Here is a 27709-nt window from a genome sequence, read left to right as displayed (position 1 = left end):
ATCCCATCTGTGACAAAAGGATGGAGAGATATTTTGTTTAGTTCCTAGGGTTTCCCTTACCAGTGCTATCCTTATTGGTTACTAGGCACAGTAAAGACCTTTCCTCTCCTCAGCTGACATAATCACAAAATTCATCAACTAATCAATCAATGAACCTAAAATGCAATTACAAAGTTAAAGCAATTGCTCAGGAATTTTATTATAATCCTATAATGTGCAAATAAGTCCTTAAGCAAGTGATATCACCTAGGACTGATTTAGTCACATTCCTTGAGTCTCTATAGGAAAACAAGTTATTTAGGTCCAGGGTTGAGACTTAAGTGAAAAACACATGGCAGTGGGAGTAGGGAAAGGGATGTTCTTTCTTTCTTTCTCTCAACAACAAAGACTTTGGAACTACTGGATTTGTAGGAGGTAATACTTGTATGTATAATGTAGAATTGAAGAAATATTCAACAAAAGAAATCAGGGAATCCATCTGAACAGCCTTTCTAGCAGAGAGCTGCACTCTGACTGCAAGAGCACTTTACCAAGGAAGAAAAACAGACTAAGGAAGGAAGGAAGGAAAAGAAAGGAGGAAGGAAGGAAAGAAGGAAGGAAGAAAAAAGAGGGAGGAATGAATAAAGAAAGAAAAGAAAAAAGGAAGGAAGAAAGAATAAAACAAAGGGTTTTGTCACCTACGGAGTGTATGTTACTCTATGCTGAATGTGTATTCTCTATGTGTCTCATTACCAATGACCTCAACTTTTCCTGTGAAAACTCTGTTTTTATTGAAGATTTTGCCTCATTTTTCTTTTTTTTTGGAGAGCAATGTTTTACACCAACTATTGGTGTTAAACATCTTAGTGAATGCCTTTATTTAAAGCTAATTAAGTAAACTGGCTGATTAACATTGATGATCTCATTAATGAAGGCTCCTGAGTTAGGAATAGCCACTCACAGGATCACTCCTAAAACCTGAAGCATCAATTTTCTTCAATGGACCCCACTTTGAATGTGAATGCAAGTTGTATGGGGCTCTTACACAAATGCCATTAACTCACTTTAAATATTTCCACATACATGATGAATCTGAAATATTTGTGAGCTCTATCCTGGTCTAAGTTGTGGGAGAAAAAGCTGTGAGCTAAAGGTAGTCTTTGCTCTGAAGGAATTCAGTCTCCTGGAGAACACAACATAAAATGTACAGAAAGATGAATAACAGAGGTTATAAGGGTCTAGGGAGAGGTTCATACAATGAAGGCCAAAGGAGGCCAGTGGATGAAAGGATCTCTAAAAATTTGAGTGATTTTGAGGATGTGGTTTTGAGGTTGAGCTCTAATGGATAGATATGATTTGTAGAAGTGAAGAAATTAGGGCAACACATTCAAGTCAGGAAGATCAGGGCAAGCTAAGCTTTGGAAGTTGGACTAAATCATATATATTCAGGAAATGGTGAGAGGACTAGTTTTGCTGAAGCATAGAGAATGTGAATGGGAGCAACTGGAAATAAAATATATTGGGACTAGATTTTGGAGGGTCTTGAATATTAGTCTCTGAAGTTGTGGATTTTATACTGGTAGTAGTATGGGTCATAGTTCTCAGAGCAGGAGAAGGACATGGTGTTTTTGCATGTATTTATTTTATCTTGTCATGACACCTACAAATTACCTGAGAGTGAGTCACATCTCATATAGTTCTTAAGCACCAAGGGAGAGAACACAGCCATTGGTTGATTGAAGGATGTGAGTTTTAAGGATTCTAAGTAAATCAGAGGTTAAGGAATTTGGAAGGGGAGGGAGATACTAAAACACTGGCCAGGAAACCAGGGACGCAAAGCCTCTTGCCTTCTCCTATTCTCTTGCAATTGATTTAACACAATAACACATTAATATATTATTATATATATTACAATTGTACATATAATATGATATATAATATATATTATATATTGTTAATATATTAACATAATAACACATTTGTTAGAAAATTCTTTATTTTAATTAATACTCCAATTATCGGGGAACAGTTATATCTTGTTTATCTATGATAACTTAATCATATCTAATGCTTTATACAACTGAAATCATTTGGACCTTTTGTAATTACATTATTTGGGTTGAGAATTGACTCCCCCTTCCATCCATTTACAGATGGTGAAACTGAGGCCTATAAAAGTTAAATATTTTGTCTAAGATTATAAAGCTATTAAGCAGTCCAGTGGGATTTAAACCCAGCATACTAATTTTAAATCTAAGTTTCTTTCTACTCATAAAACTCCTTGGTGAAAGGACTGATAATAAAAGTAACCTTTCTGAATTCTTCTTAAGGCTTGTGCCTTTCCCTGATGATTATCTTCATTTTCTATTCACTACTACTATTCTTGTCTAGACTTTGATTTAGCACAGTGCCTGGCACATAGTAAGTGCTCAGCAAATGCTTGCTTGCTTGCTTAATAGATGAGATACTTGCTTGAGGTCACATAGTCAGAAAATGTGAGTCAGGGGAAAATGTTAGAATCAGGATTCAGAAACACAGGTCCTGTCATCACTTCCTTATAATTGGAAGACTTTTCAGGGAGCACAATATAAAATTTGTCCTAGTTTTTCATGGATATCAAGTAGGAATGGATGTTTATGACCTAAGGATTAGGGAGGATGAGAAAGGGAAAGCAAAATGGGAAGAAGGAAAGAAAGAGACAAAGAGAGCTGACAGATAGAGATAGAGAGAGGCAGAGAGATACACACAGAAACAGAGAAAAGAGAGAGACAGACACAGGAAGAGACAGAAAGAAAGAGAAAAAGAGCCAGAGAGAGATATATACATAGAGACAGAGAAAAATTAAAAAGAGAAATAGAGAGTGAAAAGAAGGGCAGAGAGACACAGAGAAAAACCAGATAGACACAGAGACAGTTACAGAGAGAGACTGAAATAGAGACAAAGTTAGACACGCACAGAAACAGAGAAAAGAGAGAGACAGACACAGGAAGAGACAGAAAGAAAGAGAAAAAGAGCCAGAGAGAGATATATACATAGAGACAGAGAAAAATTAAAAAAAGAAATAGAGAGTGAAAAGAGGGGCAGAGAGACACAGAGAAAAACCAGATAGACACAGAGACAGTTACAGAGAGAGACTGAAATAGAGACAAAGTTAGACACGCACAGAAAGAGAGACAAAGGAAGAAACACAAAGAGGAGAGAAGCAAAAGAGAAGAGAGGAGATAATTTTGTAAGGAGAGTGAAAGGGGGAAAAGTCAGGGAGAATTAGAGGGAGAACAAGTGATAGAGAGAAAAGGAAAGAACAGAGAAGGATGAAAGGGATGAAGAGAGCAGCATACTCTCTCAGGTTCATATTACCTTTTTAGTGATGTGGAGGTGGGAGGAAGTGGTTATATATAGCAGAAACAGGCAAGTAAATAATACAAGTTCAATTCCAAGTTCAGCAGCAGAGAACACAACGTAGACTAGGAAGATGATCCAAATGAGCAATTCCATCCAGTCCGACTTCTCTCTGTAAACAAATCCTGGGGGTCAAACCCCAAGGCCCATCAGCAGGAGCCCTGTCCTGAGCATGTCTAGGACACTGAATTCTGTTTCCATAACAGAATCAAGCTTCATTGATCAGCACAAACCCAAGGCAGGGCTGCACAAGGCATTCTAAGTCAGGGCAAGATAGGAGTGGGGGGATTAAGGGAAACATAAGGGATCAGAGTTGCATAGGAACTATAGAGCCTTGGGCTTCTAATTTCATCTTATTCTCCTCCCTATATCCCCATCCCATAACCTCTAGCCCTTACCTCCAAATCTGTGTAACACCCACAGATAACAAATTGCAAGACCAATTTCAAATGCTGATATCACAGCCAGGATTCCATTTATCTCCCATGGCCAGGGAAGGTTCTGGAGACCATGTTCTGAAAGAAACCCCAAGGGTGTTGCAGTAAATGCTCTGATTTCATATTCTCCTTCATATCTCTCTTCCCTATCAGTTAAGAAAATACTTTTCCTCTTCATGTGCTCCCCCAATACAAATTAGCAGTACCTTTCCCTTAAATTACCTTGTATTTTTTTTAACATATTTAACATATTTCAAATATAATATATAATAGTTGTCCAATTGTTCTCTGTTTCCATATAACAACACTATCTAATCCAGCCTCTATAGAATGGCCATGGCAATTTTCTTAAATCATTGCACTCTTCTTATTTTGGAGAATTAAAACTCTTAACAGCCTTGCCCTATTTGACCTTTTCATCCTTCTATTTACTTAACTCTATTATTTAGCCATACTGACCTAATGTACTATTTCTTAAAACTTCTATCTTTATGTTTTGAATATGCAGTCCCTCCTTTCTAGAATGCTTTCTCTCCTTTCTTGTACATATTGAGATAATAGAAAGTGACTGGGTGTCTTCTATCATTCTACCCCAGGTCACAGCACTTTGCATAAATAATTAAGGCTTCATTCACATTGCCTGAATAAAAGTGATTGAGCTCTGAAGGAAGTTCTGATTTGACAATGAAATAGTGAGGAAATAGTTTGTTCTATACAGGGCAATGCCTGTGTAAAAACATGGATTTGAGAAATACGAGGGTTAACTTAAAAAAAAAAAAAAATCCATGTGTGGCTGGAATGTATAAAGTATGAAGAGATGTAATGGGAGAAAAGTCTATGCTACAACAGGATACAGGCTTTATAGCAATTTATCTAAAAAATGTCTAGGATTTTTAGTAGACAGTCTTAATATGAGCAATCAATATGATGTAGCTGAAGAAACCTATTATCGAAGGAATCTTTCTCTTGTACTCTGCCTCCACCAGCCCTTATTTGGAATGATGCTCAGTTCTAGGGACTGAAGGCTAAGGATATTGATGATCTGGTAAGTGTCTATAGAAGGACATGCATCTGGTAAAAGGCCTTTAGTCTTTACCTTGTAAGGATCAAATAAAAAAAACTGGGAATGTTAACCTGGAGACAAGAAGTTAGAGGGACATGTGAGTGGTATTCAAGTTCAAATTTTTAATGGGTTTTCTGTAGAAGAGAGATTAGATTTGTTAATTTGCCTCAGAAGACAAAACTCAAAATGCATGGAAATTCAGGTTTGCCTTAATAATGAAAACTGCCCAAGATGGAATGTCTCTTTTTGATAAGTAGTGAGTTCCTCCTCCTTTGAGATCTTGATGACAGACTACTTGTTGGGCATGTTATAGTGATAATTCATTTTTCATATGGATTTCACTAGATTGTTGTTGAGATCTTTTCCAAAACTTAAATTCAAGATGAAGATGTGGGAATGGTTGGATCCCTCTGCTGATCAGATTTTTTGCCCTTTCTGCTTAGACCTGCCTAGCATGTTGGCTGGTAACCTCTACCTTCAGCTTCTTCTTATATTTACCTTTGTATCGAAGGATGAAAACTGCAGAAAAGACAAATGACAGTATCCAGTCTACAATAATTATCCCAGTGAAAATAATCAACCAAGGTAGGATCTGTTGCTCAGCTCCCTCATCTAAGAGAAAATAGTTTAGACATTACCTTGGAACATTAGCTTTTGTCACACAGCAGCCCATTAGACTACATTAATAAAAAGAGTATAATAATTTCATATCTACGTAAGTGCATTGCCATAAAAAGGAGACCTTCAAAATAGCTTTAAAAGATCATAAACTGCATGTCTTGCTAGGCAAAGAAGGACTCTTTAACTGCCCTTTATTTACTAATTCCTTCTCTTTTACCTACAAAATATAACCAAGCCTCCCCAACTTTAAAAAAAATTCACTCTCACTACTACTATCCTTGATTGTCACAATCCTATAGTTCTCTTCCTTTTCTCAGCCTAATTTCTTATCTGTATAAAATATTTCTGAGCTTCATATACACATTAGATGAGAGCATTAATAAAGAAGGTTTTGGGATAATGATAAACCATGTCTTTATAGTTTCACAAATTATTAAAATATTTAGAGAATATGGAATGCTACTGGGATTACTGTTAGTTAATTATGAATGAATATTAAGTTAGTAGAGCAAAACACAGTTTAAAATTTTTCTTCCATAGACCAAAGTCATCTAAGATTCCCTGGAAGGACCAAAAGAGAATAATCCTGTTCAATGATGCTCTGATCATAAACACTTAACAGGCAATGCATGAAATAGAGAAGTTAATGTTGGCTGAAGAGATCAAGATGGTGATAAAGGAGATATTAGTACAGAATATTGTACTGTGTTGCAATTTTCATCATTGGTAGAAAAAGGGAGAGAGAAATATTTTAGTAATAAATAGCAAAAAAAAAAATTGGAATAGATAAATAAACCTACTTAGGAGCCCTGAGTATAGTCTACATTACAGAAAAATTAGAAGAAATAGTAGTAAAAGCAATAAAGAACCAAGGATTTTAGTTTCAGTATCTGTTGAGGAAAGTTGCTATTATAACAACTTTTGCAGAGGAAAGACTGCATTTCTCACAAAGTTAATAACTAATTGTATCAATACAAATAAGAGATGTTCTTCCTTGTAAAGTAGGACAAAAAGCTGTAGGTAGCCTCTCTATTCTCTAGCTTTTCAGGCAGCATGAAGAGTCCCTTGAAAAAATGGAAATGTTTTAATGAAAGAAAAAAAAAAGGAAAAAAATTCCAAAGAGGTAGAAGGGAGCCATAGCCTATGGAAGAAGGCTGAAGTATAGAAAATTTGTCACAAAGAAGGAAGGAAAGATAGTATTAAGCATTTAGATCTGGGCAATGGATATGAAATTCTTGCTATAGAATATGGGTCTATCTACTCTCTGAGGTGGAAACAATTTCTCTTAATCCATGGAATGTTGTTGAAGATCCAAAGATGCTCCCAGGTAAGAACCATCTAGAGCTCATCAGAGAAAGCAGAGAAAAATAGTGTTGGTTGGAGACACCTTGCTGAGGGGTACCAACCTAAAATGATTAATAGAGAGGTCTACAGTCTTTTTTGAGAGTATATCCATGATATGATGAAGGACCTGAGACTTGTCAAAACCATAACCACTGTGTATCAAGGAGATGATGCTATGACATGCAGGTGATTTGGATTTTAATGGGGTTGAGTTATGCAAAGTCACCAGCTTGACTGTCCTCCAGAGCCATTTGGGTCCAGGGGCAAGATATTGATCAGGATGACTGGAAGTGGTCCTGTCTATCTGTCTGTCTGTCTATCTATCTATCTATCTATCTATCTATCTATCTATCTATCTATCTATAGCATATTAAACTGAAAAAGGAAAAAGAGAGAGCAAACTGTGTCTCCTGAACATAGTGAACACCAGAGAAACAAGTAAAAAGAAGGAAAATAATAGTGGAAATCCCTTATGATGTGAAGTTTGCAACATTCAAAAAGAAGAGCAACAATAAAGTTCATAGATTCAGTTATCTTGACACCAATTAGTATAGTACAATAACTAGAGAATTTAATGCAAGGAGACAAACATATCTGTATAAGTATTATTGGAATCCCCACAGAATGCAAACTATGACTGGAGCACAGTGATTGAAAAGTATAGATTTAAAAAAAAGAGCAGGTTTGATAAAAGGGATGATAAAATAGTGTTCTATTGTGTATTCTATGAAGAGAGACTCCTATGAAAACAAGCAGTTTCCATTGATGGATAGAATTTTGAATCTGGGAAGACTGGAGTTCAAATTTTGTTTTTTGACACTAAGCCACTTGACCATGGAAAAGTCACTTAACCACTCTGAACCTCCAGAGATTCTCTAAGCCTTATTTACAAAGTTTTTGATGGGCTTTATCATTTTCATGGACACACAGGCACAGTGGTCAGTATCTGAGGGCAGATATTAATTCAAGTCTTTCTGACTCCAAGCTCATTTGTCAATCTTTTGCACCACCTGTTGCCTACATGACAAGGACATGTAGGCAAGAAGGGATCTGGGATGGAGAGGACACTTAAACCTTATCAGGATAATGGAGAATGGAAAAGGGTAACACAGGAGGAAGTTAAGGATGAGGAAAGTTATACAATGATTGCTTAAATGCAGATTTGAGATTCTTGTTTTTCAGAAGAACACACATACACATATACTCAAGATTGAATAGAGAATTTCTCTCATCTTATAATAATGGATGGCAACTCATTACACCCATCACTTTCCAAGTCATTCCCTTGTGACTTTGGCAAAAATAATCCAATCAGAAAGAACTTAAAAAGCATTGCCAACAATTATTATGTTGGGCAGGAAATTGAAGGTCAAAGGGTGATGGGTTGTTTTCCTTATTAAAGGACAAGGTGAGAGGATGAAATAAGTAGATAGTAAGAAAGTATCTAGTGAATTCAAGTTACTTGGTCTAGTTGAACTACATCCTCATGTCCTGAAAGAGTTGTCAGATACAATTCCTAATATCAATATCCATAAATATTTGAAAGATCACAGGAAAATAGAGAGTGCACCACAAGATAAGTGTCTGATTTTCAAAAAAGGGAAGAGTTTGAAAATTATAGTCTAATGAACTTGATTTAACCATGAAAAAAATGAAAGAGGTGGTTGGTGAACATTTAGAAAAGAGAGAAATGTTTACAAAGCTTGGCTTCATTGAGAACAAGTAATGTCAGACTAAGCTCCTTTCCTTTTATGATAGGATTATTAAACTAGGGAAATACTGTAGATACAGTTTACCTAGATTTTAGCAATACTTGTGTTCAAATTTCTCTTATCAGTACTGTGGAAAAGATGGAAAGATAATGCTTCTTCCTCTACAGCCCTTTTCTCTGCTTTCTCTCTTTTGTCACCAATGCCCCCTCTCTTCTCTTTCTCCATTCCCCGCTCCTTATTTTACTTCTCTTTCTTCTTTATCTTTTTTTTTTTTTTTTGAGGCTGGGGTTAAGTGACTTGCCCAGGGTCACACAGCTAGGAAGTGTTGCGTGTCTGAAACCAGATTTGAACTCGGGTCCTCCTGAATTCAAGGCTGGTGCTCTATCCACTGCGCCACCTAGCTGCCCCTCTTCTTTATCTTTGACAGCCAGTCTTGCAAGGCTGTTTTCAATTCCTTTTACCATGGTTTCTGTGTTTCATATCCCAAGTAGGGACTCCACTGCCTCCTCCGTCCACCAGCACCAACTTGGCATGACTCAAATGAGAAAAACACTCTCCCAACCCTACCTATGGGAACTGCAAAATTTCAGAATTACACTCCTAGCTCCTTACCTGAGACACATAGCTTCACATTAGCTTCTTCTCGATGAGAACCACTGTCAAAATGACATTTGTACCATCCTTCATCTGAGGCTGTAATGTTCCATATCCTCAGAGTGACATTTCCACTAGTGATAGAATCTCTCACCAGTTTTGTTCTTCCCTGGTAATCAGGGCTTTGATCTCTAAACTCATCCTTCCCATGTTCATAGTGATGTACGATTTTTAGTGATCGGGACCAAATCACTTTCATGTCCTGAGCATTCTTTTGGGGAGAAAGATGGCATGGCAGGGCTGCTTCTCCCCCTACCTGTGCCTGGATGGGTTGTGTAGGTCCAATCACTGAGAACTCCTCTATTGAAAGGAAAAAGAGAGAGGGGTTCAGAGGAGAAAAAACCTGCAGAAAGTGGGAGAAGAACTGGGAAATCTCTAATGGTAGAGAGGATAACATTTGAAGGAATAAGAGAGAATCCATGGAGGGAATCAAGGAAAAAGGGAATCAATGAAGAGGACACTGAGAAGGCTTCAGGAAGGAGAGAAGACAAATTGGGAGGCATTTGGAAGGGTTGAAGGTTAATGAGAGAATGACTTTGAAAGTATTGGGAGTGACATAGGAGGACAAAATATCTTTGGGTTTATCCTTCAGAACCCATCTGATAAATCTTGGGGGCTAGGGAGAAATAAATACTCCTACCTGAGGCCAATGTGTATGTCTCAAAGAAGAGGAAGATGAGAAAACTGGAGAGAAAGTTGCCTGAAGGACTATTAATCTCCATTATACCTGAGGGGAGAAAAATACACTGGAGATAGGGTATTTGTGACAGGAAGGAGTGTGTCAGTACATCAGAGATCCCTTGATCCCTTACATCTTACAGAGGAAGTCCAATGATAATGGGAGAAAGACTTACAAAGTGAACCCTTGGATTCACCCACCTTCCATTGTACCCAGGCTAGTTTTCTCAACCTCTTCTTCCATGTTCATTTCCACCTATCTGCATACTTTGGCTCATACTTTCCCCTCAGCCTCAAATGCCCTAGATTCACCATTTTTATTTTTTAAATTCTTTCCCTCTCTCCATGGAGCCTTTTCTGAATGCTTTAGCCCATAGGAATATCTCAGCTAAAAGTGAATATAGCACAGGGATTCACCACTCATTTCTTTTGTGGGGAGGGAGACTTAGGTATCTGGGATTGAGAGAAAATTGATTTCTCCCAAGACAGTGGGAATCTGGGTGGACTCAGGGTGAAATGAGTGGAGAAAATGCTAAAAAAAAAGGAAGCTAGACTTACCTCGTAAGTCCCACTAAGCTCTGTTGTATAATTGTTGTACCTCTATAACTTGTCCTGTATAGAGCTCTGTACTGTGTCCTCACACTTTAGGAAATCCACTCCTATCCTGAGAGTGCTAGCAGAAAGTGACTCTGGAAATACCACTGAGCTCAAAAGTTGGTCCTCCAGTTATAGTTATATTTTCTGTTCTCCTCTGCAGCTTGTATCTCTACTGTTGGAACCCCACCCTTCATCCTGGGACTGTATTCTTCTGATAAGCTTAACTCAGTGGCATGAGCAGAAAAACATAATCCAGAAACCAGTAGCAAGAATGACTTTGGCACTGAATTAACTTCTGTTGAGCAAAGTTTCTGTGCTGCTAGTCAGATCAAAAACTGAAGTTTGGAGCTGAGTCCACTGGAGCAAGATGAAGGAAAAAGGCATACCTTATGGGAGATGTGAATTGAGGGACTTGGGAATTAGGAAGTACCTGTAATAGACTAAGGAGACAGTATTTGGAATAGACAAAGATGAGTATAAGGGATAAGGAGAAGGCAGAATGGACAGAACATTAATTGAGAGTACCACAGCATTCCCAAGTTGAAAGGCACTCCAGTGATCTGATCCAATCTATTCACACCAAGGGGAATTCTGCCACATTTCTTATAAGTGGTCATCTTAAAGATCACTTAAAGATGATAAACATTCTATTTTTTTTTAAACATTCTGTTTTGGTATAGCTCAAATTATGAGAAAATTCTTCTAACACCAAGCCAAAATCCACCTCTCTGCAACTCCTGTATTCATGATTACCACTAATCTTTAGTCTATTCCAATGTATGAGCTACTTCCTTCTTGTATCTTAAAAAATAAATTTTTAATTTTTTTTGTTTTATGAATCATCTTGGGAGAGAAAAAAATAGAGCAAAGGGGAAAAACCATAGGAGAGCGTTTAAAAATGGAAAAAAAGAAGTGAACATAGCATGTGTTGATTTACAGTTACCTTAATTCTTTTTCTGAATGCAGAGGACATTTTCTGTTCAAAATATGTTGAGATTGCTTTGGATCACTGAACCACTGAAAAGAACCTAGTCTTTAATAGTTGATCATCTTATATTGTTGCTTTTATTGTGTATTCCTGATTCTTCTTGTTTCACTCAGTATCAGTTCATGGAAATCTTTCCAGGCCTTTCTAAAATCAATTTGTTCATTATTTTTTAGAGAGCAATATTATTCCATTATCTTTATATGGCACAACTTGTTCAGTCATTCCCCAACTGATGGGCAGCTACCCCTTTTCCAATTCTTTGCTACCACAAAAAGCTGCTACAAACATTTTTGTACACGTGAGTCTTTCCCCCTTCTTTATGATTTCCTTGGGATACAGACATAGTAATGGCACTGCTGAGTCAAAATTTTATAGCCCTTTGGTCATAGTTCCAAATTGCTCTCCAAAATGGTTGGATCATTTCACAACTCCACCAACAATGAATTAGTGTCCCAGTTTTCCCACCTCCCCTCCAACATTTATCATTGTCTTTTCCTGTCATCTCTGCCAATTTAAGAGGGGTGAAGTGGCACTTCAGTGTTATTTTAATTTGTATTTCTCTAATCAATAGTGATTTAAAGCATTTTTCCATATAATTATAGATGGCTTTAATTTCATCACCTGAAAATTGTTTGTTCAAATACTTTGATCATTTATCCATTGGGGAATGACTTATATTTTTAAATTTGACACAGTTCTTTATATATTTTAGAAATAAGATCTTTATAAGAAACATTGGCTGTAAAACATTTCCCAGCTTTGAACTTCCCTTTTAATCTTGTTTCTGTTCTTCTCTATTGTCTTAAACAAACACAAAATCATTATAATTCCACAATGAACTTACATTTGACTCCATGTGTGGACATTTTTCTTGCATTATTATAGTTATAGATTTGTTGGCTATTTTATGACCCAATGATCTTTCTGCATATGAATATTAACTTGTTCATATAGCCAGTTATTATTATTGTTATTATTTGCATGTTATTGTCAGTTTTTCTAAATTTTATAGTGTTTATTAATGTTCTGTCCATTCTGCCTTCTCCTTATATTGCTAAAAAGTAGATTTTAGGCAGAAATGGTACAACTTCTGGGTTCATCTTTCTTTTTGTCTAAACTGATTTTCTCCTCAGTTATTTGGTTTGTTTATACATTGTTTATACATGCTTTCTAAAAGTTCTCAGCATGGAGAAACAAGCTTGCTTTATCATGCTTCAGAGGCTGTTTCAATGTAGCAGTTTTCTTTAACATTAACATTTAGCATTAACAAATTAACAATTCTTTTGTATCAGGATTGAAGTTACTTTTCATTTTTACTTATTTCTTTATGTTTACAATATGGATTTCTTGATTTCTTGTGTGTACTTTTGTTCTACCTAACTGGTCAAATTTCTTTTTCTGTTAAGATCTCTCGTGTTCAAATGTTTTTATGTAGTTAAGGATGGGTGATTTCTGTTTCAAATCATTTTAATTTTCTCTGAACCCTATTGTTTTCCAACCAATCTCTGTCCTTTTGCTTATATTTTTATTTATATTAAAGCTAATTCTTTGGGCTTCCACTTCCTGGGAATCAAGGGATACTTCTCTGCTTAAGCACACTTGTCATATTTGTGACCCTCTGGTTCACATTTGCAGTAGGAAAATGTTCTGCATGTGTGATTATGATTTGATGGGGATTTTTTTGTATCTAATCATGATCTGATTGAAGATGACACTAAACTAATTGTTTGGGAGAGGGTCTGGAATGACTTGTCTTTGGCCACATTTTCATTGGCTGATTCCTTTGAATTTGGGCTCACATACATGAACTCTTTTTCTTTTGAATATTTTTATCATTCAAGTATTTTCAAGACCACAACTATCACAGAAAATAACTCCCATTTCTTTGTTGGGACAGTATTAATGGTGATCTTGCATCAGATGTTTGAGATCTCTGTCTTTTTTATTTTTATTTTTCTCAAGCAGGACAATTTTATCCACAGGTCCCTTATTCAACATATTTTCTGTAAACTCTTGATTTCTTTAAGGACTCTGATCAATGCAGTGATCAGTCTTGTCTCTAATCTACCTACCTCTCAGAGATGTCAGAAGATCAAATGATATAATATTTGTAAAAAAAGAACCTAGTACAGTGCTGGCACATAATAGGGTACTTAATAAATTTTCCCTTCTTTCTTTCCTCATTTCTTTCCTCCTCCCTTCCTTCTTTCCCTCCTTCATTAAATTTTAAATCAGAGTCTTCTAAATCTCAACTCCTCACTTGAAACACTAAGCTGAAACAATTTCTAAGATCCTCTGACTTAGACCTATGGATTGGTGTAAATTAACAGGGCTGAGAGTGATACTCTTGCTGACATAAGCCCTCCTCTGACAGAGAGTGTAGTAAGCTCCTTGAAAGTAAGAACATTTTGAATTTTGTCTTTGTATTACTAGTACCTAGCAAAGTGCCTGGCACACAGAGGGAACTTAAGTCAATCACATCAACAAACATTTGTTAAATGCCTACTGTGTCCCAGGTACAGTTTTTTTTTTTTGTTGTTGTTGTTGTTTTTGTTGTTTTTGTTTTTTTAAATTTTATTTTTATTTATTCATTTTTTACATTTTAAAAATTAATTTTATAATTATAACTTTTTTTTGACAATACATATGCATGGGTAATTACAACATTATCCTTTGCATTCACATCTATTCTGAATTTTCCCTCCTTCCCTCCACCCCTTCCCCTAGATAGCAGGCAGTCCCACACATGTTAAATGTGTTATAGTATATCCTAGATACAATATATGTATGCAGAACCAAATTTCTTGTTGCACAGGAAGAATTGGATTCAGAAGGTAAAAATAATCTAGGAAGAAAAACAAAAATGCAAACAGTTTATACTCATTTCCCAGTCCATCAATTGGAACTGAATTGGATCTTCTCTTTGTTGAAGATATTCATTTCCATCAGAATACATCCTCATATAAAATTGCTGTTGAAGTGTATAATGATCTCCTGGTTCTGCTCATTTCACTCAGCATCAGTTCATGTAAGTCTCTCCAAGCCTCTCTGTATTCATCCTGCTGGTCATTTCTTACAGAACAATAATATTCCATAGCATTCATATACCAGGTACAGTGTTAAGTGCTGTTGGATTACATTGGGTTGGCCTTAGAAGGGGACAAACCTGGGGCCAAAATTAGTGATTATATCTGCACAATTTACTACATAGGCTTGGTATGAGAAAAGTAATTTGCAAAATTTAAGCTTCCAAAGAAATAGAGGAACAGAGTTGTTACATCTTGCTGTTATCAACCTCAGAATGCCCTCATACTGTGTCTCACACACAGTAGGTAATGTGGCCTTGAGAAATCTGATCAGTCAATAACCCAAATCCATTTATTCATATCCAAGGCCAACATAGACTTTTAGAAACAGGTAGAAGAAGAGAATTAAGGAACAAGAAAAAAAGGAACCTGTGGTGTCCATCAGACCTAAAAGAGTTCCATGAGCAGAAATTCATCGATAATTGTGACAGGGACATAGGAGATTCTCTGGGTCTCTGGGACATGGATAGGGGTGTCAGGGCCTGTGACAAGGACAAACCAGGGTGGTGGACATGGTGTGAGGGGAAGTTAAAAGGATAAATAATATGTTAGATAAAGCTTTCTCATATGAGACAGAAAGAGATTGAAATAGAAACCAATATTTGATTCCCCTGTAAGTTCATTTTCTCAGAAGCCTATCATTATCACCTTTGTGCACCTGTTGTTTTCTCTAAAGGGAAGGAGAGGGAGTGGAAGAGTCTTCAGAGATAAGGAAGGAAGAAATAAGGTTGTGTTGACTTTGAGAACTAAGAAGACACAGAAAACTCCAAGAAGTACTCAAATGTTCATGTATTAATTCCCCCATCACGTTTCAGTGTTATTTTTCTCATATGATCAACTGTTAAACCCTGAAGATAGTTCTGGGTCGTAGGAATATCAAACACACTTTGTTCTTTCCCATAAGCATTGGGCCTTGGACCACTTGTTCTTTTGAAACACTTGGTTTTTCCCATCTCTCCTCCCAGAGAGTGCTCCCCTCACTTCCTTCACTACATTGTCCCTTGTCCAAGGGCAATACTTTCCTGTAGCTGCAGGGTAACAATGGATTTGCAGTGAGAAGATAGATGTCATACATTAACTTGATAGTTGACATGCAAAATATCTGCCACCTCCCCTCAGAAAATCAGCCTCTTTAATTCTTTCAGTCTCCTCAGTACCCCTAATTTCTTTAATCCCATCAGTGTTTTAGGTGATTAGATCTCCTAGTCCTTAGCCTTTTAACAATGAATTAATAAGCACTTTCTGTGGAAACGGGCCATACAGTGACACAAGTTTTGAAATAATCCTTCCCATTCTATAAGGGAGACGAGCTATACAAAACTGGCATAAAGAAAATAGAGGTTTCTAATAAAAGTTCATAATTAAGCCTAGATGACCAGCCAAAAAAGACCTTGTTTTGTTAAGACCAGGGGCTCAAAGAAGGCAGAGAAACAAGCAGAGAAAGAGAGATAGAGGTGCATGTGAAGCAAGAGGATAGCAAAGAATGGAACCCAGACTTACCTGAATTGTGTGAATCTTTCTGAACCTAAGCCTTTTGTAACTATGGTTTATTTTCTGACCCAATATTCATGTTGACTGTTCTCACTATCCAGGACAGTCACAGTGGTATTATAGTGGCAACTCAGTGTTCATCTGGGAGGAGAATTGCTTCCACAGTGATAATATATCTATCTTCTTACATCTTCTTGCTCAGAAGAGGTTGGGTAGTTGAAGAGTAGAAATAAGGATATAATGCAGACACCAGAAGTAAGAATGATAAGGAACCCAGTTTTTCTGAGACCAGAATTCATTCAGTATTACTGACTAGGCCTGGAACTAAAGCCCTAGTATTAGGGGCATGATATTCACAAGGACAAGAAACAAGCAGAGCTGTCTGGAGGAAGAATAGCAAGTTTTGGAGCTATGGGATGCCTACAAGACATTTGGAGAGAATAATCCAAATTAGTTGCACCTAGTTGGTATCTCCAATACAGGGTACATAATTTTCTTTCCTATTGTCACCATTTTCTCTGAAATGTGATATTGATAACTGAACACAATGCTCCATGCTATCTCAGACCAGGTCTGAGGATCATGGATTTAGTACCTCTCTCATTCTGTCTATCATATTTCTGTTAATGCATCCTAAGATTATCATAGCCTCCTTGGATTCTGTTGTTGACATATGCTTTACCAACTTTTCTGAGCATGTATAATTTTTTTCTAAACCCAAATTTACCAGAATGCATTCTCCACATTAAAAAAAACAAAACCCTAGAATTCATAAAAAGAAAAAAACCCAACAACCAATTGTAACATTTATGGGAAGGGCTGTGAGCACAGTGCCGTTAGTTACTATATAAGTCCTGCCATGTTCATTCCTAATGTCTCCCCTAAAATAGAGGGCACAGCATCAGAAACAAGAGGAATAAAAATGATTTCGAACTTTTTGGCAAGACATTGCCACAAAATGTTGCTTAAATATAAAAATTGATGATCAATTTAAAAATGATGAGATCATTTAATTGATAGTTATGCACTTTGTTATTTAGAATCATAAAGTTAGAGGCTATTTTTAGGACATTATTAAATGTCTACAGACATTTAATTCAAGACTCTCATTTTATAAATGAAAAAATTGAGGGTGACAAAAGTTAAGAGAGTTGACTAAAGTTTTGGTTTTCAAACTTCAAATTTCTGACCCTAAATCTCATATTCTTTCCATGGTACTGGTTATCTCTCTCCTAAAATTAGGACAAGTCTCATCCCAGTCTTACCAGTTTCTGTGACCTTAAAAAAATTTTAATTTGTTATTCTTATTCTAAAAGATCTGATTATCCAGCATTTAAAGCCAGGCCCATTTCAGAAAAGCTTGTAGCTACTTGTTGGGGTCACAAACTGATGAATAATAAAACATTTATTAAACGTTCCAGGTACTGTGGTAATCACTGAGGTACAAATAAAAATGATCAACATAGTCCCTACCCTCAAGGAACATGTATTTCAATGGGATTAAAAATTATATAACATGGAGTTACGATAGAATAAGGGGTATGTGTGGAAGAAAAGGTAAAGTGACATAGCTTAGTTTTAGTCAAGATATAGTGAAAATTTACTTCTCAGAGTCCAGGCTCCCAGAAGCAACTCCAGGATCTGATGGAGGGAAAAAAGTATGACTACTCTGTGGTATGATTTGTCAGGGATAGGAAATGAATTTTGTGGGGCCAGGACTTTCCATATTTCTATTTTATCCTGAAGGGAGGGAAGAACAGAAGGGATTTTCTCATTTTTTTACCCTGTGATCCCCAAAATGCTTCCTCAGTCTTCAAATAGATATTAAACAACCTTGACCTTTAATTCAGTTGTGTGAATTTTCTGAAAGATAGCTGTGGCTCTGACACACACAAAAAAACCAAACAACTTCTCCATTCAAAAGACATTAATTTCATTATCCATATAAACCAGGACATGCATCTATTCTTCTCCAGAATTACTGATCAGTTTCTACAACGAGGCAACTATATTTCTTAGTCCCTTGCAGAGAAGACTAAAGGATATAGAAAGTAGAGAGGTTATCAATGAGGCATATAGAACTGGAAGGGACCTTAGAGTTCATTTAGTGGGGGTTCTTATTTTGTGATCTGTGCACTTATTTTTTAAAGAAATTAAAAAAAAAACAATTTCAATATAATATGTTATAATTCTGAGAAGCTATCCCTAAACTTAACCAGATTATTCAACTGATAGGTGACCCAAAAGGTTAAGAGCTCCTGATCTACCACATATTCTTATTGTACAAATGAGGAAACTAAGGGCCAGTTTGTCCTGAATTTTAAGGACTTGCTGAAAGTCACACAATTAATTAATTTAAAATATTAATTAATTAAACCCTACTCATTATGTGGCAGACACTGTACTTCATGCTGGGGATACAAGACCAAAAAAAAAAAAAATGCCACACCTCTGCTCTCAGGGAGATTATTGGGAGAGATCATAAGTACAAATTAAAGTCTATTCTAGTATAATGGGGTTTTGCTTTGTACTTACCAAAATCGCCAAATATGGAGATATTCATCTGGGAAACACCAGGGACTAGCTTCTAGGAGTTGATGTTCTTTATTCCCCTACAACTAGCCTGCAAACAGTGTAATTTCTCTTTTTCTCTCTCTCCTTCTCTCTCACCTCACTGCTCCCACTGTCTCTTTCTGTCCTATTCTTTTCCCTTTTCCTCTCTTTCTTTTCATTACACTTTCTTTTATTCACTTGCAGGAGTGCCTACACTAGGAGCTGGACCATGATGACATTGGAGGCAGCATTGAAATCTGGATTTTGCCATTAACTCAGCAGGGAAGCCCTGAGAAGTCAGGATACCCAGGATTCAAGCCCAAGAAGAATTTTTGGATTTGGAATTTGATGGGATTATGTTAAATTAAAACTGAATTAAATTGTGAATTTAATCCTCCCCAAAGACTAAAGTAATACAAGTAGAGATTTTGCTTTCTTGAGGTATTGGAGAAGAGATGTTTATATGTTTATTCTTATTATAATTTTGAGTCAAATATTCCAAAAAGTTAATCTGAGTGGTTAAATGGCACTAGGGAGCAGAGAACCCCTAAAATTGAGAGAATGTCATAGTGGATTGGAGCTTGAGTCACTGGCAGAGAGAGTAAACATATTCTAAACCTTTTAAGACTACTGAAGAACACTGGGGAAGGGTAAAATGTAATATCCCTGGCCTTCAGATAGTCAGGGCCAAAATAGTCACTATCACAGAATAAATGCAAGGTACTTACAGGGAGGCAATCTAGCAGTTGGGATCATCAAAGATTTCATGTAGAAAGTGGCACTTGAGCCACACAAAGAAAATAACAGAGCCAGGATTCATTCCTAGGACTTTGGACACCAAATCACTTTAGTTTTACTTGTAATAGATCTTATGTTTTATGCCTCTGGGCAGCTAGTCCAGTAGCCCAGTGGATAGAGTATTGGGACTCAGCTTCCTGTCTTCAAATTTGTCCTAAGAAATGTATTAGCTATGTAATCCTGGTCAGATCACTTACTTTATTGGTAAAAATGAGCTCTAGAAATAAATGGAGAAATAAACCTAGTAGCTTTGCCAAGAAAACTTCAAATGAGACTGTGAGGAATTGGACACAAGTGAAACAAGTGAACAACAACAAAAGTATATTTCTAAATGACCACCCATTTGAGGTATTAATTCCTAAATGGTCATTTAATATCATTTATTTTCCTACAGTGTCTGGATTGCCCTGATAAGGAAGCAACATTAGAAACTACTGGAGAAGTGATTCCTCATAAACCCCCCTTCTTCCACAGCATTATCTATAATTGTTCCTTCTTTTTTCCAGGAAAATTTGCACAAGGTTTGGGGAAAGGTAGTTGTGTAACCTTCAGTTTTTATGTCATAAATTGTCAGACTTTTCTCTAAAATACAGTGTGAAATTTTCTCAGCCCAATGTCTTGGATTGTCCAGTTTAAAACAGGCTCACTAGCAAAAATTCTTGATGTGAAGAGTTAGGGATAGCATGAAGGGAGATGCCAAATGGCAGCAAAGGACTTTGTAATTACTTAGAAATGTGAGGACAGTTAGAAAAGTGCCAGAAAGCAATTTACAGTGTTAGAAGAAGAGATTGGTAAAATTGTGGATGGCAGGTAGGAAACAAATAAAAACCTGTAATATTAACTTGACAGAGAGCTTCCCTTTAATGAGAGCAAGACATTGGATGAAAATACATTCCTATATTGTCCTTTTATAAGAGTCTAGGTAGGTAGCTGTCAATTATCCCACAGTGTCCCCCTGGTCACTTTTGACTAGCTCAGCCTCTACCTACTGATCATTCTTATTCCTTCTAGATTCAACAGGTTATTTCAGCTATACAAACATGAAGATTATAGTTGAATATTTTAATTAGGTTAATATAAACTTTATAAAAGTAAAGAAAATGTTATGCATTTGTACTACTAAATGTGAAATTTCAAATACTTCCTTGCTCCAAACTTTAAATGAAACCTGAGTCTCAGATTAAAGTCTCTTTCCATTCTTTTTATGCTCCCAAATTGCGGGCACGCACTGTGTGTGAGCATGTGGATGTGTGTGCTTGTAAGAGAGACTCAGAGATAGAAACACATAAAGAGACAAAGATACAGAAAGAAAGGAGGGAGAGGGAAGGAGTGATAGAGAAAAAGGAAAAGAGAGGAAGAGACAGAAAAGGAGAGAGAAGGGGAAGGGGAAAGGGATGAAGGGAGAGATGGAAAAGTGAAGGAGGGCAGAAGGAATGGAAGGAGAAAAGAAATGAGGGAGGGAGAAAGAGGGAGAAAAAATTGGAGAGGGAAAGGGAGAAAAATAGGAAATGGGAAAGAGATCCATTCATTAAAAACAAAAAAAAAATAAAAAAACAAAAAACAAACCTATTATAAGAACAAGATTCTAAGATCCCATTGCCTTTTAAAGAAGTATTTACATAGTCCATGGTATCTCTGGGAAGGATTATTGAAGGGGAGATTACAGTCATATCTCTACTATCATAGGAGGAGAGGACTATAATGGAGAGTTGTGCCACTTAATGACTGAACTGGTGATTTAGCATAGACTTCTTTTGTTCTCCGTGAATAAGGTAATATTGTCAGGTTCTATGAACCACAAGCTAAACTCATCCAAGCTGCTTTTTCTTTACCAACTTTTATCTTTATCTTTGTCTAACAGATTATAGCTCCTGAGACAAATCCATTGTCAAGGTCCCACTCACTTTGAAATCCTTCCAAAAACTTCCTACAGTTAGTGAAACAGTTTAGTGAAAAATATCTTAGATATGACTTTCTGAGAAGTAAGTTTCGAATACACATACTCCTTCCCAAGTCCTGATTAGAGATGTTGTGCAAACTGAGAGTGGCTGCCTGCCCAGATATAGTTCTGCCAGTGTCTTTTGGAAATGCTATGAAGGCTTTCTTCTATTTTGAATTTGGATTCAAAGGACTTAGTTTTAAATCCTCACTCTTCAAATTAATACCTGTGTGACTTTGAACAAATTGATTTTTTTACTCTGGGTCTCATTTTCTTCATATTAAATGAAAAGATTGAACTAGATGATCCTTTAGGTGCCTTTTGACTAAATCTATAATCACAGGATGGCAATTTTCCTTGAAAAAGACTAGTGACTTATATAGCAGCAGTCACCAAAACCATTTGGTATTGGCTAAGAAATAGACCGGTAGATCAGTGGAACAGATTAGATACAAAGGACAAAAAAGGGTACATCTATAACAATCTAATCTTTGACAAACCCAAAGATTCCAACATTAGGGATAAAAATTCATTATTCGGAAAAAACTGTTGGGAAAACTGGAAATTAGTATGGCAGAAATTAGATATGGATCCACACTTAACACCATATACCAAGATAAGATCAAAATGGGTCCATGATTTAGGCATAAAGAGGGAGATAATAAATAGATTAGAGGAACAGAGGATAATCTACCTCTCAGACTTGTGGAGGAGGAAGGAATTTATGACCAGAGGAGAACTAGAGATCATTATTGATCACAAAATAGAAGATTTTGATTACATCAAACTAAAAAGTTTCTGTACAAATAATACTAATGCAAACAAGATTAGAAGGGAAGTAACAAATTGGGAAAATATTTTTAAAAACAAAGGTTCTGACAAAGGTCTCATTTCCAAAATATATAGAGAACTGACCCTAATTTATAAGAAACCGAACCATTCTCCAATTGATAAATGGTCAAAGGATATGAACAGACAATTCTCAGAGGAAGAAATTGAAACTATATCCACTCACATGAAAGAGTGTTCCAAATCACTACTGATCAGAGAAATGCAAATTAAGACAACTCTGAGATACCACTACACACCTGTCAGATTGGCTAAGATGACAGGAACAAATAATGACAAATGTTGGAGGGGATGTGGGGAAATTGGGACACTAATACATTGCTGGTGGAGTTGTGAAAGAATCCAGCCATTCTGGAGAGCAATCTGGAATTATGCCCAAAAAGTTATCAAACTGTGCATACCCTTTGACCCAGCAGCGCTACTACTGGGATTATATCCCAAAGAAATACTAAAGAGCGGAAAGAGACATATATGTGCCAAAATGTTTGTGGCAGCTCTTTTTGTTGTAGCTAGAAACTGGAAGATGAATGGATGTCCATCAGTTGGAGAATGGTTGGGTAAATTGTGGTATATGAAAGTTATGGAATATTATTGCTCAGTAAGAAATGACCAGCAGGAGGAATACAGAGAGGCCTGGAGAGACTTAAATCAACTGATGCTGAGTGAAATGAGCAGAACCAGAAGATCACTGTACACTTCAACAACAATACTGTATGAGGATGTATTCTGATGGAAGTGGAAATCTTCAACATAAAGAAGATCCAACTCACTTCCAGTTGATCAATGATGGACAGAGGTAGCTACACCCAGAGAAGAAACACTGGGAGGGGAATGTAAATTGTTAGCACTAATATCTGTCTGCCCAGGTTGCATGTACCTTCGGATTCTAATGTTTATTGTGCAACAAGAAAATGATATTCACACACATGTATTGTACCTAGACTATATTGTAACACATGTAAAATGTATGGTATTGCCTGTCGTCGGGGGGAGGGAATAAGGGAGGGGGGGTAATTTGGAAAAATGAATACAAGGGATAATATTATAATATATATATATATATATATAATAAAAAAAATTTAAAAAAAAAAAAAAAAAAAAGAAAGTCTCAACACCAAAAAAAAAAAAAAAAAAAAAAAAAAAAAAAAAAGAAAAAGACTAGTGACTGTTATCAAAACTTTCAGAGTTCTATAGGGAACACAAAGGCTTCTTAAGACAAGGACAGAAGCAAAGCCAAAGTAACATGAATAACAGTTCACGTTAAAAAAAATAATAGAGTTTTGCTGGCTTGCAGGTTCAAGATGGGTCAGCAGTAGAAAATTGTATCCAAAAATCTAGCAAACTCCTGTGTGCATTAGGAAAGGCAAGTGTCCAGGACATGAGGGGGGATAATTCTGTTATACCATGCCTTGGTCAGACTACTTGTAAAGAACTATCAGCACTTTAAGTTTCTACATTTCAGGAAAGATAGTTAACAAAGTGGAGCATGAGCAGAAGGGAAGGACCAGGATGGAAAGGGAACTGCTGACCATGGAAGACTCTTTTGCAAAGGTTATCTCAGTCTCTCCAATTCCTCAGTCTCCTCAGTACCCTTATCCCCTTTAATCCCATCAGTGTTTTAGGTGATTAGATTCTCCAGTTCTTAGTCCTTTAGCGATGAATTAATAAGCATCTTCTGTGGGAACTGGGCATATGAAGATACAAGTTTTGAAATAATCCCTTCCATTCTATAAGGGAAACAAGCTGTACTTATACTGACATAAAGAGAATAGTGGTTTCTAATCAAAGCTCAGAATTAAGCCTAGATGACCAGACAAAAAAAACTTTGTTCTGTGGACCAGGGGTCTGAAAAAAGGACAGAGAGACAGACAGAGGTGGATGCAAAACAAGGGGATAGCTGAGAATGAAAACCAGATTTACCTGAATTATGTTAACCTTTCTGACTCGTTCTCACTATGCAGGATAGTCACTGTGGATACTATAATGATAACTCAACACTCTTCTGAAAGGAGAATTGCTGCCACAATGATAATATGTCTTCTTACATCTCCCTGTCCAGGGATGGAGTCTTCCTGATAAATTTTAGTTTAGGGAGTAAAATTAAGCATATGATGCAGAAATCAAAAGTAAGAAAGATATGGAACCAAGTTTTTCTGAGACCAGAGTTCATTCAGTATTACTGACTGAGCCTGGAACTAAAGCCCTAGTATTAGGGGCATGATATTCACAAGGACAAGAAAAAAACAGAGCTGTCTGGAGGAAGAATATCAGGTTTTGGAGCTATAAGATGCCTACAAGATGACTGGAGAGAATAATCCAAATTACTTGTACAAAATTGGTACTTCTAATACAGCATACCTAATTTTCTTTCTTATTGTTACCATCTTCCCTGAAATGTGGCATCCATAACTGAATACAATTGTCTGACCAAGGCTGAGGATAATGGGTTTAGTATCTCTCTCATTCTGTGTGCCATACTTCTGTTAATGCATCCTAAGATTATAATAGCTTCCTTGGTTTCTGATGTTGACTTACAGTTTATCAACTTTTCTAGGTCTCAGCATGTATAAATTTTTTTAAACCCAAATTTGCCAAAATGTAGAAGCTTCCCTCTACGTTAAAAAACCCAATTGTTAACATTTATGGGAAGGACTGTGATCACAGTGCAGTTAGCTACCACTTAAATTCTGCCATGTTCATTCCTAATGTCTCTCCTAAAATAGAGGGCACAGCTTCAGAAACAAGAGGAATAAAAATAATTTCAGGCTTTTTGGAAACACATTAACACTAGATGTCGCTCTATCATATTTAATTGACAGTTATGCACTTTGTCATTTCAAATCATTAAGTTAGAGACTATTTTTAGGAATTCTAGAGGCATTTAATCCTCCACTCTCATTTTATAAAGGAAAAAAAAATATATGAGGCTGAAAGAAGTTAAGAGACATGACTAAAGTTTTGGTTTTCAAACTTCAAATTTCTGATCCTAAAGCTCATATTCTTTCTATGGTACTGGTTATCTCTCTCCTAAAATTAGGACAAGTCTCATCCCAGTCTTACCAGTTTTTGTGATCTTAAACCTCTTACTCCAGAAGATCTGATCATCCATCTTTTAAGACCAGACCCATTTCAGAAAATCTTGTAGCTCTTTGTTGGGGTTACAAACTGAAGAATGATAAAATATTTATTAAATGTTCTTGGTACTGTGGTAATTCACCAAGTTACAAATAAAAGTGATCAAGATAGTCCCTACCCTCAAGGAACATGTATTCCAATGGGATTAAAAATTATATAACATGGAGTTATGACAGAATGAGGGGTATGTGTGGAAGAAAGGATACAGTGATGTATCAGCTTAGTTTTAGTCAAGATAAAGTGAAAATTTACTTCTCAGAGTCCAGGATACCAGAAGCAAGTCCAGGGTCCCAGAAGCAACTCCTGGGTCTGATGGAGGGGAAAGAGTTTGGCTAGATTGTCAATGGTATGATTTGTCAGTGGATAGGAAATAAATTTTGTGAGGCCAGGACTTTCCATATCTCTGCTTTATCCTGCAAGGAAGGGAGAGCAGAAGGGATTTTCTCATTTTCACCCTGTGATCCCAAGAGCAGCTCCTCAGTCTTTCAAATAGATACTAAACAATCTTTTTTTTATTAAAGCATTTTATATATAATGATGAGACAAACCTGTGTTTATGCAGTTGATCATTCTCTTCACCTCTCTGTTTTTGTGACATTGTTCTCTGCTGATTCTCCTCTTGCATGTCTTACCTGTTTAACATTTCCTTTCCTCTCCTCTCCTCTCCTGTCCTCTCCTCTCTTCTCCTCTCCTCTCCTCTACTCTCCTCTTCTCTCCTCTCTTCTCCTCTCGTCTCCTTTCCTTTCCTTTGATTTATTGCAAATTACCTCTTCTTTTTGTCTTTTTTATTTTATTTTTTAAAAAATTGTATAATTATAATATTTTTGACAGTATATATGCCTGGGTAATTTTATACAACATTATCCCTTGCACTCACTTCTGTTCTGAATTTTCCCCTCCTTCCCTCCACCCCTTCCCCTAGATGGCAGGCAGTGCCATACATGTTAAATATGTTATAATACATCCTAGATACAATATATGTGTACAGAACTGAATTTTTTGTTGCATAGGAAGAATTGGATTCAGAAGGTAAAAATCACCTGGGGAGAAAAACAAAAATGCAAACAGTTTAAACTCATTTCCCAGTGTTCCTTCTCTGGGTGTAGCTGATTCTGTCCATCCTTGATCAATTGGAACTGAATTAGCTCTTCTCTTTGTTGAAGATATCCACTTCCATCAGAATACATCCTCATACAGTTTTGTTGCTGAAGTGTATAATGATTTCCTGGTTCTGCTTATTTCACTCAGCATCAATGTAAGTCTCTCCAAGCCTCTCTGTATTCATCCTGCTGGTCATTTCTTACAGAACAATAATGTTCCATAACATTCATAATTTACCCAACCATTCTCCAATTGATGAGCATCCTCCCGATCACCAAAGATTCAAGAGTGATTCCTCTAAATTTCACATTTTCCATAACATTCTCTATACTTATTCCTTCTTTTTTCCAGGAAAATTTGCACAAGGTTTGGGGAAAGGTAGTTGTGTAACCTTCAGTTTTTATGTCACAAATTGTCAGGCTATATCTCTTTGCCTTCCCCTAAAACAGTGTAAAATTTTCTCAGCACAATGTTTTAGATTGACCAGTTTAAGCCAAATTCACTAGCAAAGATTCTTGATCTGAAGAGTTAGGGGTAGCATGAGGGAGATGCCAAATGGCAGCAAATGAGTTTGTATTTACTTATAACTGTGAGGACAATTAGAAAGTGCCAGAAAGCAATTTAGTATTGGAAGAAGAGATTGGTAAAATTGTGGATGGCAGGTGGGAAACAAATGGAAACCTGTAATGTTACAATAAAAGGCCTCCTTATGATGAAATAGCAGACCATTAGATAAAAATACAGCACATTCTTACATAGTCCTTTTATAGGGTCTAGGTAGGTAGCTGTCAATTACCCCATACTGTTCCCTTACTGGTCACTTTTGACTAGCTAAATGTTATTTATTGGCTCAGCCTCCACCTACTGATCATTCTTATTCTTTTTAGATCCAACAGCCACTTAAACATGAAGATTATAGTTGAACAATTGAATTAAGTTAATAAAAACATGTTAAAAGTAAGGAAAACATTATCCATTCACACTATTAAATGTGAAATTTCAAATCTTTCTTTGCTCCAAACTTTAAATAAAACCTGAAATCTCAGATTAGAGTCTCTTTACAGTCTTTTCATACTTCCACATTTTATGTGTATGTGCATATGTGTATGTGCGCACTGTGTGTGAGCATGTGCATGTGTGGATGTGTGGGTTATATGTGTATGCTTGTGAATCAGACAGAGAGACTCAGAGACAGAGATAGAAACACATAGAAAGACAAAGACACAGAAAGAAAGGATAGAGAGAGAGAGGAGAGAGAAGGAGTAAGAGAGAAAGAGAGACAGAG

At 36.5% G+C, this 27709-nt stretch overlaps 1 protein-coding gene across 4 annotated transcripts in view; it reads right to left on the bottom strand.

Annotated features, from left to right (window-relative positions):
• LOC141539246 (myelin-oligodendrocyte glycoprotein-like) overlaps nt 1-10625 on the bottom strand; it is a 58583-nt gene extending 47958 nt beyond the window's left edge. Inside the window, exons 1-6 of one of the 4 annotated variants that reach the window (XM_074261722.1) lie at nt 10446-10625; nt 9850-9936; nt 9168-9509; nt 5377-5490; nt 3777-3893; nt 3337-3503 (exon numbers count right to left, since the gene is read on the bottom strand). In XM_074261722.1, coding sequence (XP_074117823.1) covers nt 3337-3503; nt 3777-3893; nt 5377-5490; nt 9168-9509; nt 9850-9931 — 822 coding nt within the window. In that variant the 5' untranslated portion in view covers nt 9932-9936; nt 10446-10625. The remainder of the gene's footprint in view (nt 1-3336; nt 3504-3776; nt 3894-5376; nt 5491-9167; nt 9510-9849; nt 9937-10445) is intronic. The other 3 variants (XM_074261738.1, XM_074261731.1, XM_074261748.1) reach the window with 3 other exon arrangements.
• Nucleotides 10626-27709: the final 17084 nt, after the last annotated feature.

Source organism: Sminthopsis crassicaudata, chromosome 1 (genome assembly GCF_048593235.1).
Source record: "Sminthopsis crassicaudata isolate SCR6 chromosome 1, ASM4859323v1, whole genome shotgun sequence".
NCBI lineage: Eukaryota > Metazoa > Chordata > Mammalia > Dasyuromorphia > Dasyuridae > Sminthopsis > Sminthopsis crassicaudata.
The sequence above is the reverse complement of the archived record's forward strand: the minus strand, read 5'-3'. Positions and strand labels throughout refer to the sequence as shown.